The 12,134-nt window shown below is 46.5% G+C and overlaps 1 protein-coding gene across 2 annotated transcripts in view; it reads right to left on the bottom strand.

The window, feature by feature from the left end:
• The window catches only part of OCA2 (OCA2 melanosomal transmembrane protein), a 139,012-nt gene that overhangs the window by 46,101 nt on the left and 80,777 nt on the right, over positions 1-12,134 (bottom strand). For both annotated transcript variants that reach the window (XM_054561981.1, XM_054561982.1), the window contains 3 exons: positions 5,825-5,884; positions 5,158-5,262; positions 3,868-3,961 (listed from right to left, as the gene is read on the bottom strand). In XM_054561981.1, coding sequence (XP_054417956.1) covers positions 3,868-3,961; positions 5,158-5,262; positions 5,825-5,884 — 259 coding nt within the window. The remainder of the gene's footprint in view (positions 1-3,867; positions 3,962-5,157; positions 5,263-5,824; positions 5,885-12,134) is intronic.

Genomic DNA, 12,134 nt, shown 5'->3' with positions numbered 1-12,134 from the left:
CATCCTCCCCCATGTCCTTCCACCCCCACCGTGCACTAACCCCCCAGTAATTATTAACCTTTTCTACATTTCTGTAACTTTGTTATTCCAGGAATATTATAGAAATGGAATCATACACTGTGTGACCTTTGGGTTTGCCTTTATTCACCTCACATAATTCTCTGGAGATCCAGCAAGCTGGTCACATAGTATCAACAGTTCATTGACTTTGACTGCTGAGTAGCATTTCCTAGTATAATGTTCCACAGTTTGTTTCAACATTTACTGTTGAGGGAGATCAGGTTTGGTTGTGCTCTTTGGCTACTTTAAATAAAGCTTCCAGAAGTATCGTATACAGGTTTTGGGGTGAATAGCAGTATTCTTTTCTCTAGAATAAATGCTGAGGAGTGTAGCTTTAGTTTTTAAGATAGTATTAAACTGTCGTCCAGCATGATGCCAACTACAACCCCAACTCTGAAGACCCAGTTTCTGCACACCATCATCAACATTCAGTGTTGTCACTTCTTTTTTTTTTTAGCCATTGTTATAGGTGTGATGATATCTTACTGTGGTTTTATTGTGCAATTCCCAGATGGTTAAAGATGTTGAACATCTTCTCATTTACTTATTGCCATTTATGTATCCTCCTTTTCACATAAGTTTTAGAATACTCTTGTACATATGTACAAAAGATTTGCTGAGATTTTTGTAGGAATTGCATTAAACCTGAATTTTAATTTGGGGACAACTGACATTTTTACTATGTTAAGTGTATCAATCCATGAACACGGTATGTCTTGCCATTTGTTTTGGATCTTCATTGATTTTCTTTATCAGCATTTTGTAATTCCAGCTCCAGTATTTAATTTGTGGAGTAACTATAAGTAGTATTGTACATTTCATTGTAGTAGCTAGGTGTTCATCACTAAAATTGATTGTCGTATATTTATCTTGTAATCATGATCTTGATGAACTCACATATAAATTATATGGTTTCCCGTTAGTTTTACTTTTTTAACAGATTGCTTGGAATCTACAAAAACAATCATGTCATCTGCAGTAGGAACAGTGTATTTTCTCCTTTGTAATCTGCATACCTTTTATTTCCTTTTCTTGCCTTATTGCACTGGCTACACCTTTTAGCACTATGTTGAATAAGAGCAGTGAGAGCAGACATCCTTGCCTCATTTCTGATCTTAGGGGGCAAACATTCAGTCCTTCAACCAGTAAGTGTGATGTTCACTGTAGGTTTTTTTGTAGATGCTCTTTATTAACGTAATAGCATACTGGACATTTTTTGTAAAGAACTGTACAGACCCGCGCTAATACTCAGGCACACACACTGAGAGAGCATCCCCTCTGTGTGAGGCTCAAGTTCAGGGCATGGACCCAACCTCATCTGTGGCTGAGCTAGACCTGGCTTCGCTGCATCTCCAGCAAGGTGCAATTCATCTCTAGCTGCGAATGTTTTGAGAGCGGGACCAGAAGTTTCTCTGAAGCAGAGACATCAGCAAAGGGGAATGCCGGGGTCTGTGGGCTGTATAGACAAGTCACATGTATTCTGAACCATAAGAGCTTCCTCTTTTTACAGCCCACTGATGGCTGAAGATTCTCTGTGTGGGCGGGGCTTTCTGTCCTTCAAAGGGTGCTCTCTGCCCCCCTCCCCTGCACTGCAGCGCAGTCTACGAAGGTCCAAGGCTCTTCCCTCATTACTGCAGCATCCTGGGCTTCACTGCACACTCAGCAAAGGCACTGAGGGGCTGCATTTGCCTGTCCTGCCTCACCCATGACAGAAAGCACAGAACCCATGTTCCCTCACAGGAGCTTGTCACTTCACTTCATGTGCGTCTCTGTGCATCTTCACAATTCTGGTGGTTTGTTGTTTTTGTTGGTTTTTTTAAGATTTTACTTATTTATTTTTAGAGAGGGTAAGGGAGGGAAAAAGAAAGGGAGAAAAATGTCAAAGTGTGGTTGCCTCTTGCATGCCCCCTACTGGGGACCTGGCCCAAAACCCAGGCATGTGCCCTGACCGGGAATCGAACCTGCGACCCTTTGGTTCTCAGACCGGCACTCCATCCACGGAGCCACACCAGCCAGGGCTGGTTTTTTAAACTATGACTTTGTAGTTCATGTTGCTTATCTTGTTTCTTCTCTGTGGTGTTGAGAACAACAGATTCCTGAAACCTTACACTTCCTAACTGGAGTAAGAAGTCCCTGTGTCAAACATGACCAATGAGAGACAGGAAACAGGATGGAGCAAATAGAAGACAGATAATTCCCTGTCTCCCTCATCCCCTCCAAGGCACAGTGCTTCTACGGAACCCACTTAGAAAACGCCCCATCCGATGGCTCCACATGTAGTCATACCTCGGTACTCATGGGCTTCAGAACTCGTCAAACCCTGTACTCGTCACATTTTGATGAGAAAAAATGTTTCGGCACTTGGCACTTGCTTGGGACTCGTCGCACTTGCTAGAACCTGAGGCGTCATGACGCTGCCCCGGAAGAGAAAATGCTTCATCACTCATCGCTTGCTTGGTACTCCTCACGAGTTCCAGAACAAATTACCGACGACTACCGAGGTACTGCTGTATTTGTTTTCGTTCCTCTGTTTCACCTCACATCCTGCCTCTGTTTCTGGCCCCAGAATCGCATCTCCCAAAAAAGCATCGGCAGGCAAACTTGACTCTACCTCTGCTTTCTAGGAAGCCCAGGGAAGGCAGCGTTTTCTCAAGATTTATTTGAATTGTTCTTAGCTCTTAGTAAAAAGAACAGCCAAAAGGTACTGGCATCAGACAAGGAAAAAATTTTTTTGTCATTTCAAACTATCTAGTGTATCACACACAATTTACACAGCAAATGATATTTCTCCAACCAACCGAAAATTTTTATTTAAAACGGCCTTCACAATGTCAAACCCTGGGGGAAGAAGGAGTTATGGTGTAATGAGTAGAGTTTCAGTTTGGGATGATGGAAAGTTCTGGAAATGGATGGCGGTGACGGTTGCGCAACACTGTGAATGTACTGAACACCGCTGAACTGTACACTTAAAATTGGTTAAACTCACAGCAGCCGGTGGCTCAGCTGGTTGGAGCATTGTCCCATACACCAAAAGGTTGCAGGTTCAAGTCCCAGTCAGGGCACAGACCAACGTTGCTAGTTCCATCCCGGCTCGGAGAGCATATGGGAGGCAACCAATCAATGTTTCTCTCTCTCTTCCCCCCTTCTTCTCTCTCTCAAATCAATAATACTAATAATATCCTCAAGTGAGGATTAAGAAAATGGGTCAAAACCGTAAACTTTATGCCATGTACATTTTACCACAATTTTTTAAATGTCAAATTCCGAGTCAGTGAGAGAGGCCCCCCCGCAACAGAAGAAGTGCACGTTAGCGCCCAGCACAACGGGGCGTCTGTGGGACTGCGAACACGCACCATTCAACGACCTGTAGAGCTACAGCATCCCGAATCTTGACACCTTCATTGTTGGTTAAAGCTGCGTCCCTGTTCCCCAGAAGGGCTCAGTGAACACGTGTTCAGCTATATTTTAGGTCATTAGCCATGTAAATGGTCTGCGTTAATTTCTCTCCTTGGTCACCCCTCCATGTTCACTGTACAAGGTCCGGGGAAATCAGAACCAGCCCGGGGGCTCCTCCCCCTTTGAGACCCAGCTGCCCCCGCCCCTCACCGGAGCGTGCGCTGAGTGTCCTCCCTTCTCACCCCCGTGCCCCTGAGCCCTCCATACAGAGTGGGAAGCGACAGGCTGCACCGAGGAACTGAGTAGCTTCAGAGTCGCTTCAGTCACAGCAGAAGGTGGTCCCAGACCCTCCTTAGGGCCCGGGCCTCGGCGCCCCTGGGCGTCGCTGCGCCGCGCCCCCAGCACTCTTACCTCCGAGGCAGGTGCCGAGGGCCAGCGCGTACATGAGCGGCGGCGTGGGCAGGCTGATTTCCGGGTCCTGGCTCAGGTTCAGGAGCACGGGAATCTGCAGAGGGAAAGGACAGGGACGTCACAGCCACGGAAGCCCAGGGCAGCCCGCGGGGGCTGCCGCGCTGGGACCGGCCATCAAAATCCAAAGCACTTTGCCGGTCGTCAAACAGCAGGGAGCACAGGATGCTCAACATGAAGCCAGAATGAGCTCTGCAACCCACACGGCCTGGAGTCTGAGCCCACCGGCGCGTCTTTGTTTCCGGCCACACGACCGACTGGCCCTGCTCCCCCGCTGTCCCCACAGGCGGCTGCTGTGGGTCTTAGATGGGATCAAGTCGCCTAGAGCCTCGCACAGCGCCTGGGACTGTAGGCACACAAGGCCAGTTCGAACGCCCCTCCTTGCGCACGCGCGCTACCTGCCTGGTGCTCAAACACAAGCTTGACAAACTCTGTCCGGACATTTCCATGGGGTTTCCTCCTCTTCTCTCTCTTGAGGAACCCAAGAAGCCCAACACCAAGAACAAAGGGACGCATCCAGCCAGCACCTGGGACACAGAAGATGAGCCACGGAGGCCGGCCCGCTCTTGACCTCTGCGCCAGCCAGCGTCTGCTCTGTGCCTCTGGGCCCCGGTGGTTCTGCCTGTGACATGGGGTGATGGGAAGCCGTGGGAACCCCTGCACGGTGCCCGGTAGAGGGTGGCGCACCCCGGGCCCCCGGGGTTCCTGATCCCGCCTTTATGCTGGATCGCAGCATAGGGCTCGCAGGGCTGACGCCAGCCGAGTGATCCACGTCGGACGACACAGCCGGGACGGCGCTCTCCGTCCCGCGAAGGCCTCTCGTGTGCGTCCCAAAATCAGCCCCGTCCGGAGCACACGGACAATCCACAGTCCCGTCCCCGCCGGCACCGGGGGCCACGCCGGCCAGAGCGTATCGCTTCCACGTTCACGCGGAATGAGGAACAAACGCCATCAACCAGCCTCTGTCTCGGGCGCCTTCCCATGCTCTCCAAAAGCCAAATGAAAAGGCCGCCTTTCCTTTCCCTGAGCGGCGGCGGCGGTCCGTGGGGCGGACCCAGGGTGCGCTGCCCGCCTCGGCCGCGGTCCCCCGCTGTCCGCGCTCTGACCTTCGGGCGCGGCCAGGGCCCCGGCCCGGCTCTGCCTCCCCGGCGGGAATGGTGAGCCCACACTAGGCTCAGGCTGAGCTGGGCTCCCCCGCACCCCCATCCATCGGGGGACAGACGTGCGACTCACCATTGTAGCCGTGAACGGGATGTTGTCCATCAGGGAAGACGCGAGCGCCGAGACCCAGACCACGAGGACAATGGCGGCTGCGAGGCGCCGGTCCTCTGGGACCATCTGGAGGGGCAGACGCCGTGTTAATCACAGGCACTCGGGACATGCGGCCTCCGTGTCCCGGCGCGTCGGACACACGGGGAGGCCTGGGAGAGCCCCGCTGTCCCCACAGGACCAGCCTGCGCTGTCCCAGCTGCTCCAGGCGCCGGGCCGGCTCCACAGGTAACACGGGAGCGCGTCCCAGGTGGCCGGCCGCGCGCCGGGAGCAGGTGGCCCTGGGCCTGGTGGCAGCACACAGGTCGCATCAGTCTCACCGCCTGCTGCCCAGGCGCAGCGCCGCCGCTGGGACGTCTCACAGTCACTTACCGAGACTGCGGTCCGTCTGTCTGGGGTTTTAACCAAAGGCTAATAGCAAAATTACGGGCATCCGTAATTATGTCTATTTTTTAATAGACATAAAAGACCCCTTCATCTCCCGGCTACCCAGGGTAAGACAGGCCCACGACAGTGCTTTTTACATAATTAATGTGACCTGTTCTTGCCAGGTTTTTTTTAAAAAAAAAACAAAAAACAAAATCAAAGGCACAGTCTTTGGAGCACATTGTACCGCCACCCGGAACTGCACCTTTATCAGCAGAGTGGTCTGCTCGCCGACGTATTCTATTAAGTGCAGGTGCGCCAGCGCCTAGAAGAAATGGATGTAAGAGGAGAATCAGTTTAAAGCTGAGAACACACGCAAACCTTAAAAAGCCACATCTTTGAGATGAAAATAAGGGAACAGAAGGTAGGCCCAGGCTCTCTTTGTTATGAAAGACTAGCCTTCCAAACGCGTCTAGAAATCATTCACTACCACACAGGCTCCCTGAAGAGTCACCGGGAAGCAGGCCCAAGAGCGTAATTTGTGCCTTGGCTGGTGTGTCTCAGTGGATTGAGTGCCGGCATGCAAACCGAAGGGTCGTTGGTTCGATTCCCAGTCAGCGTACTTGCCTTGGTTGTGGGCCAGGTCCCCAGTTGGGTGTGCGTGAGAGGCAACTGATCTAGGTATCTCTTACACATTGATGTTTCTCTCCCTCTCTTTCTCCCCCACTTCCCCTCTCTCTAAAAAATAAATAATCTTGGGGGGGGGAGAAAGTGATTTATGTTCAAGTCCTCGTTCAATTTAAGTTTTAGAGGAAGGCTGTCTTGCTTCTCATAGCTCCATGCAGATCTTTCAAAGAAGGTGCACCTCACACTTCTTTTCAAAGTTAAGCATCATGGAGTTTTGGAAGACTAAAAAGAAGAGGCGGTGTTTATATAAGTGTCAAAGAAAGGAAGGACGGGTCTATTTAATCGAGATGCTGCACAGATCCAGGAAACTGTGTCCAGACAGGGGTGGGGCGCAGGTGCCGGCTGCTCAGGCCGTGGCCTCGTCCCAGCCCCAGGGTCGGGGTCGGGGTGGGGGGCAGCTCTGCTGCCCACGATGGGTGCTGGGCAGGGAGCTCCAGGAGGAACCGGAAGTGGGGTGACAGCTGCCCGGCACCTCTCAAATGTAGCCTCTGTATGGTAATAGCATCATGCTGAATTTGACTGTGAAAACTAAAACTGTCAGTGGGCCCATGTTTACATAGAAGCCTGAAGCTTCCCCATCTTCTGCAGAGCTGCTTGTTGGCCTTCATTTAAAAGCTATGCAACCCAGCCCTGGCTGGTGTGGCTCAGTGGGTTGTGCGTCGTCCTGCAGATCCAAAGTTTGCAGGTTCGATTCCCAGTCAGGGCACAGGCCTACGTTGTGGGTTTGGTCCCTGGTTGGGGAGCATAGGAGAGGTAACTGATTGATATCTCTCTCTTACTTTTTCCCTCCCTTTCCATCTCTCTTTAAAAATAAAAATAAGGAAGGAAGGGAAAAAAAGAAAAAGACAAGCTATGGAGCACAGCGTGAGGAAAACTGTCAACAATATCCTAATAAATTTGTGTGGGGACAGAGGGCTACCAGATTTATTGTGGTGGCCACGCTGTAAGGAATGTAAATATCAAATCACTCTGGTGAACACCTGAAACTGATGTCATCTCGTATATCACCTATACTTTAATAAATAGTACTTTTTATTTCTTTTTTTTATGTTTATTGATTTTAGCGAGAGAAGAAGGCAGGAAGAGAAAGAGAGAGAAATATTGATTGGTTGCCTCCTGTATGCACCCTGACTGGGGATCGAACCCACAACCTTCCGGTAGAAGAAACGACACTCCAACCAACTGAGCCACACCAGCCAGGGCAAAATAGTATGCTAACAGAGGGAATACAATTAAAGTAAATGAGTAGATAAAGAAAGAAAGAAAAGCTAAGGAGAACGAGTGTGGGTCTTTGATCACAATTCTGTCACGATATCAACTAAGTCCTTAGAGAATCTATTCAGAGCAGGGGTCCTCAGTCTCAGCACTGTTGACATTAGGGATCGGGTCATTTAAAATGTGTTTTAATGTATTATTATTTTTCAGTGATAGTTGGCATTCAACAGTCCATGAGTTTCAGGTGCACAGCAGAGCAGTTAGACATTTATATACATTTCGGCTGGTCCCGCGATAGCTGTAGCACCTCCCTGCCACCTGGCCATTCTTCGATGTGGGCCTGTCCTGTGTATTGTGGGTGTTGAGCAGCATCTAAGGGATGTGCCGGCAGCAGCATCACAGCCAAAAGTGTCCCCAGACAGTGCTAATGTCACCAGAGGCACAAAATCACCCCTATGAAGAATCACTAATTTAGTGTAACCCAAATTTTACTGAAATAAAAGTTTATTTCTTTATCTTTAAAGATTTTATTTTTATTTAATTTTTAAAGAGAGGGGAAGGAAGGGAGAAAGAGAGGGAGAGAAACATCAATCCGTGGTTGCATCTCACACACTCCCTAGTGGGGACCTGGCCTGCAATCCAGGCACGTGTCCTGACTGGGAATCGAACCAGCGACCCTTTGGTTCGCAGGCCGGCGCTCAAACCACTGAGCCACACCAGCCAGGGCCCAAAATAAAAGTTTTAACTTGCAAAAAAATTAAGTGCAGCCAAGTCTTTCATTTTGATATATGCTATTCATTGACAACAAAGTCTAAACCAGACGGAAACTCTCCGCTACGTATCAAACCGAGTTCTGCGCACATCCGGACATGTGGCTTTAGACAACTGTGCGACTGCACATGTAGTGTCACATGATTGTCCCAAGCGTCACGGACCGCGGCATGCAGAGCAAGACAACCTAAAAGAAAATCTTCAAAACGCTTGAACGTTACCGCTATAGTCACTCAGTTCAAAGTAACTGACCTCTTAATCAGAAGAAAAGTCAAAATAAGAGGAAAATGCAACATTCATTGAAGTACTCATTTATAAAATGACAAATGAAATGACTACGTGATACCTCACCGTATCAAGCCTAAAGGCGTCAGTATACAATATATATTTTCTACTTCTGCAAACTCAAGTTTAAATATGCTCATGATGGTACATATCACTGTCTCCTCCGTTGATTTATACAGTGAGAGACGATCGCATAACATTGTGAAAGCTCATTCTTCTTCTGTTGTGGAACCAGGTTGCAAAAGGCTGATTCAGCGATGGTCTGACATCCCTGTCCCATTGAAATCAGGCAGATACAATACATCAATGCTACTACTTTTTTCCAAATAATATACTAGGAGGACTAAGGTTCCCTTTTACAAGCCAAAGAAATAGATCCTGAATAAAGCACACTTGGGCCTTAGCCAGGTGGCTCAGTTGGTTGGAGCATCATCCCATACTCCAAAAAGGTTGCGGGTTCGATTCCCAGTCAGGGCACATATCTAGGTTTCAGGTTCGATCCTCAGTTGGGGCATATATGGGAGGCAACAGATCGATGTCTGTCTGCCTGTCTTTCTGTCTGTCTGCCTCTTTCTCTCCCTCCCTCTCTCTCTAAAATCAATAAACATATCCTCAGTCGAGGATTTTCAAAAAACACACACACACTTGTCGCATTAGTGAATTAAGAAAGACAAGGCCATGTTTCCCAAAGACTCCCCTCCCCATGAATGTGTTCTCTCTACTGCCTGGGAGCTGCAGGTATGGGCGGCACAGAACCGCCTTGAACTTGAGGCTGAAGCCAGAGCTCTGAGACGTGAGCAGCGGCGAGTTTTTAGGCTGCACCAAGGATTCCCACGCTGAGCCGAGACCCTGGACACAGGCTGAAATCACGAGCTGGCACCCAGTAGACATGGGCACAAGCCATTTCCTGAAGAAAACACCCCAAGGGTAGGCACTCACGAGTCCCATGATTAATATCAAGTCACAAAATGACCATCTGCGTTTGCCAAGGACATAGGAAGACAAACAACAGGAATGAGGAACCAAAACAGATTTCCATAGTCTGCACACAAGAAAATTCAGGTATACAACACAGAAGAGGAATTCTGTTTAAAGAAAAGGGGGTTAAAGATTGTAAAAGTACCAATCACCGCCAGCCCTTGGTGAGTTAAGGATGAAGGTTGTCACCTTTGGACTAAGCCATTAAAAGAATCCTGGAAAAGGTATAGAACTGCCAAAACTGGGAAACAGAATTTTAAATAATATTTAATGAACACAAAGGCCAACAGGAGATTGAAAATAAAAATATGAAAGACGAATAAAGAGATGGTAGGTTTAAACCCCAGCATATAAGTTAATGTTGTTAAATATAAAGAGAATAAACATGTATTACTTAAAACGTAAAAACTGTCAGACCAAATTAAAAATTTGAGCTTTATACCCAAATACATGCTATTTGCCAAAGACACTTCTAAACCATAATGGTGCAGGAAAGTTGAAGGATAGAAATATATGTGTACCTTGCAAATTTTAACAAATGAAAGTTTTGTAGGTCTTGGTTCACCACCAAGAATTAACAATTCTAAATTTATACAGCCTCAAAGTACATAAAACATAAATAGAACTACAAGCACAAATAGATAAATCCACAATCATTTTGGGAACTTGCCAAAGAAAAAATAAACATGCGTCAAAAGAATCAAAATGGAAATTGGAAATGTTTGAATGAATAAAAATGTAAATACAATAAAAATACATATCAAAATTCGGAGGATGCAGCTAAATCTATGCTGATGGGAAATTTGTGGCCTTAAATATCATATTGGAACATAGGAAGCATGAAAAGATAAAACCTAAGCACTATCTTCAAAGGTTAGGAAAAAAACACACACACAACAAACTGAACCCAAAGGAAGGAAAGAGGAGAAAAGAATAAAATAGAAAACAAATAGAAAGTATTCAACTGAGAGTTAGGACGAAAAATTTATATACTTACTCATGGGCAATTGATAAATACAGAGACAGAAATGGAAAGAGGGAGGGGAGGGGGGAGGAGGAGGAAGAGGAGAATAAGTCCCAAGCCATCAATACAAGCAGATGAAAATAGGTGCTTCAGTTGAGATACTACTAAACAGATAAAGGAATGAGCATAACTTAATTCTAGCACTTACACACATCCACCTGATTCGGCACCATTGGCTGAAAAGATGTTCCATTCCCCATCGACTTGCTGTGTGGCGCTTGTGGTGAAAATCAGTCAACCACATCTATAGCGTCTATTTCTGGATGTTCTATTCCATCGCATTGATCTATTTCTTACCAGCACCACGCTGGCTTCATTGCCATAGCTTTAGAGTTGAGTTGTGAAATCAGGGAGGGAGCTGTAGCTCCAATGTCATTCTTCTAAAAATGCTTTGGTTGTGCCCTGGCTGGTGTGGTTCAGTTGGCTGGAGCATCATCCCGTGCATGGAAGTCGCGGGTTTGATTCCCAGTCAGGGCACGTACTCAGGTTGTGTATTTGATCCCTAGTCGGGACATGTATGAGAAGGCAACAAATTGACGTCTGCCTGTCTGTCTCTCTCTTCCTCCCTCCCTTCCTGTCTCTCTAAAAGCAATGAAAAAAAAAATGCTTTAAATTTTTCAACAATCTCTCAGTATTTTTTTTTTTTTTTTTGCTGTAGAGATCTTGGGCATATTCTGTTAGTGTTACTCCCAATTTTCTTTTTAATGTTTTTGGTAAGCACTGTAAATGCAGTTGTTCCTTAAATGGTTTCCAGTGGTTTGTAAATAGGAGAATACAATTTACTTTTATATGATCTTGCCGTTGTGGCTTTGTTAATTTATTAATTCTAGTAATACTGGCGGGGGGAGTGTGCATTACGTGGGAAATTCTACATAAGCAATATCGTCTACAACTAGAGGCAGTTTCACTTTTTCCATTTTCATTTTGGTGCCCTGTATTTCTTTAGAACTGTGGCCTGCAGGACATGTAATAGGTGTACCATGTTCTCAATCTCAGCAAAAAGCAGTTATGTTTTTCGATATTAACTATGAGGTGGCCTCTAGGTTTTTCAAAAATACCCTTGATCCATTTGAGGTTCCTAGTTTTCTGAGAGTTTTTATGATGAATTTGAATGCTGTCAAATGCTTCTTATGCATCTATTAGAATGACTGTACAGGTTTTCTCCTGAATTCGGTTAATATGGAACATTGTGTTGATTTTTGAATGTTCAGTCCAGCTTGTTTTCCTGGAATAAACCCTACTTGGTTATGAGGTGTTATCCTTTTGCATTGGATTAGATATTGTTGCATTATATTTGACATTTTGTTAAAGATTCTGGATCTCTGTTCATGAGAGATGTCGGTCTGTGTTTTCCCATAATACCTTTGTCTTTAGAATCAGAGTAACACTGGCCTCGGAAAATGAGTTAGGAAATGTCCTCTCTCTATTATTTTCTGAAAGCATTTGTATAGAACTGGTATTACTTCTTACTGAATGTTTGAGAGATTCACCGGGGAAGCCAGCCGCGTCTGTCTTGTGGAAAGATTTTTTTATTAATTCAATTTTTTACTTGATATCATTCTATTCAGATTTTTCTATTTCTCCTTGAGTCAGTTTTGGTAACTTACACTTTCTA

This window comes from Pteronotus mesoamericanus, unplaced genomic scaffold (genome assembly GCF_021234165.1).
Source record: "Pteronotus mesoamericanus isolate MK-2021 breed Mesoamerican mustached bat unplaced genomic scaffold, CSHL_Meso_final scaffold_582, whole genome shotgun sequence".
Classification (NCBI taxonomy): Eukaryota; Metazoa; Chordata; class Mammalia; order Chiroptera; family Mormoopidae; genus Pteronotus; species Pteronotus mesoamericanus.
Note: the sequence above shows the minus strand (reverse complement) of the source record. Positions and strands in the feature narration are given on the sequence as shown.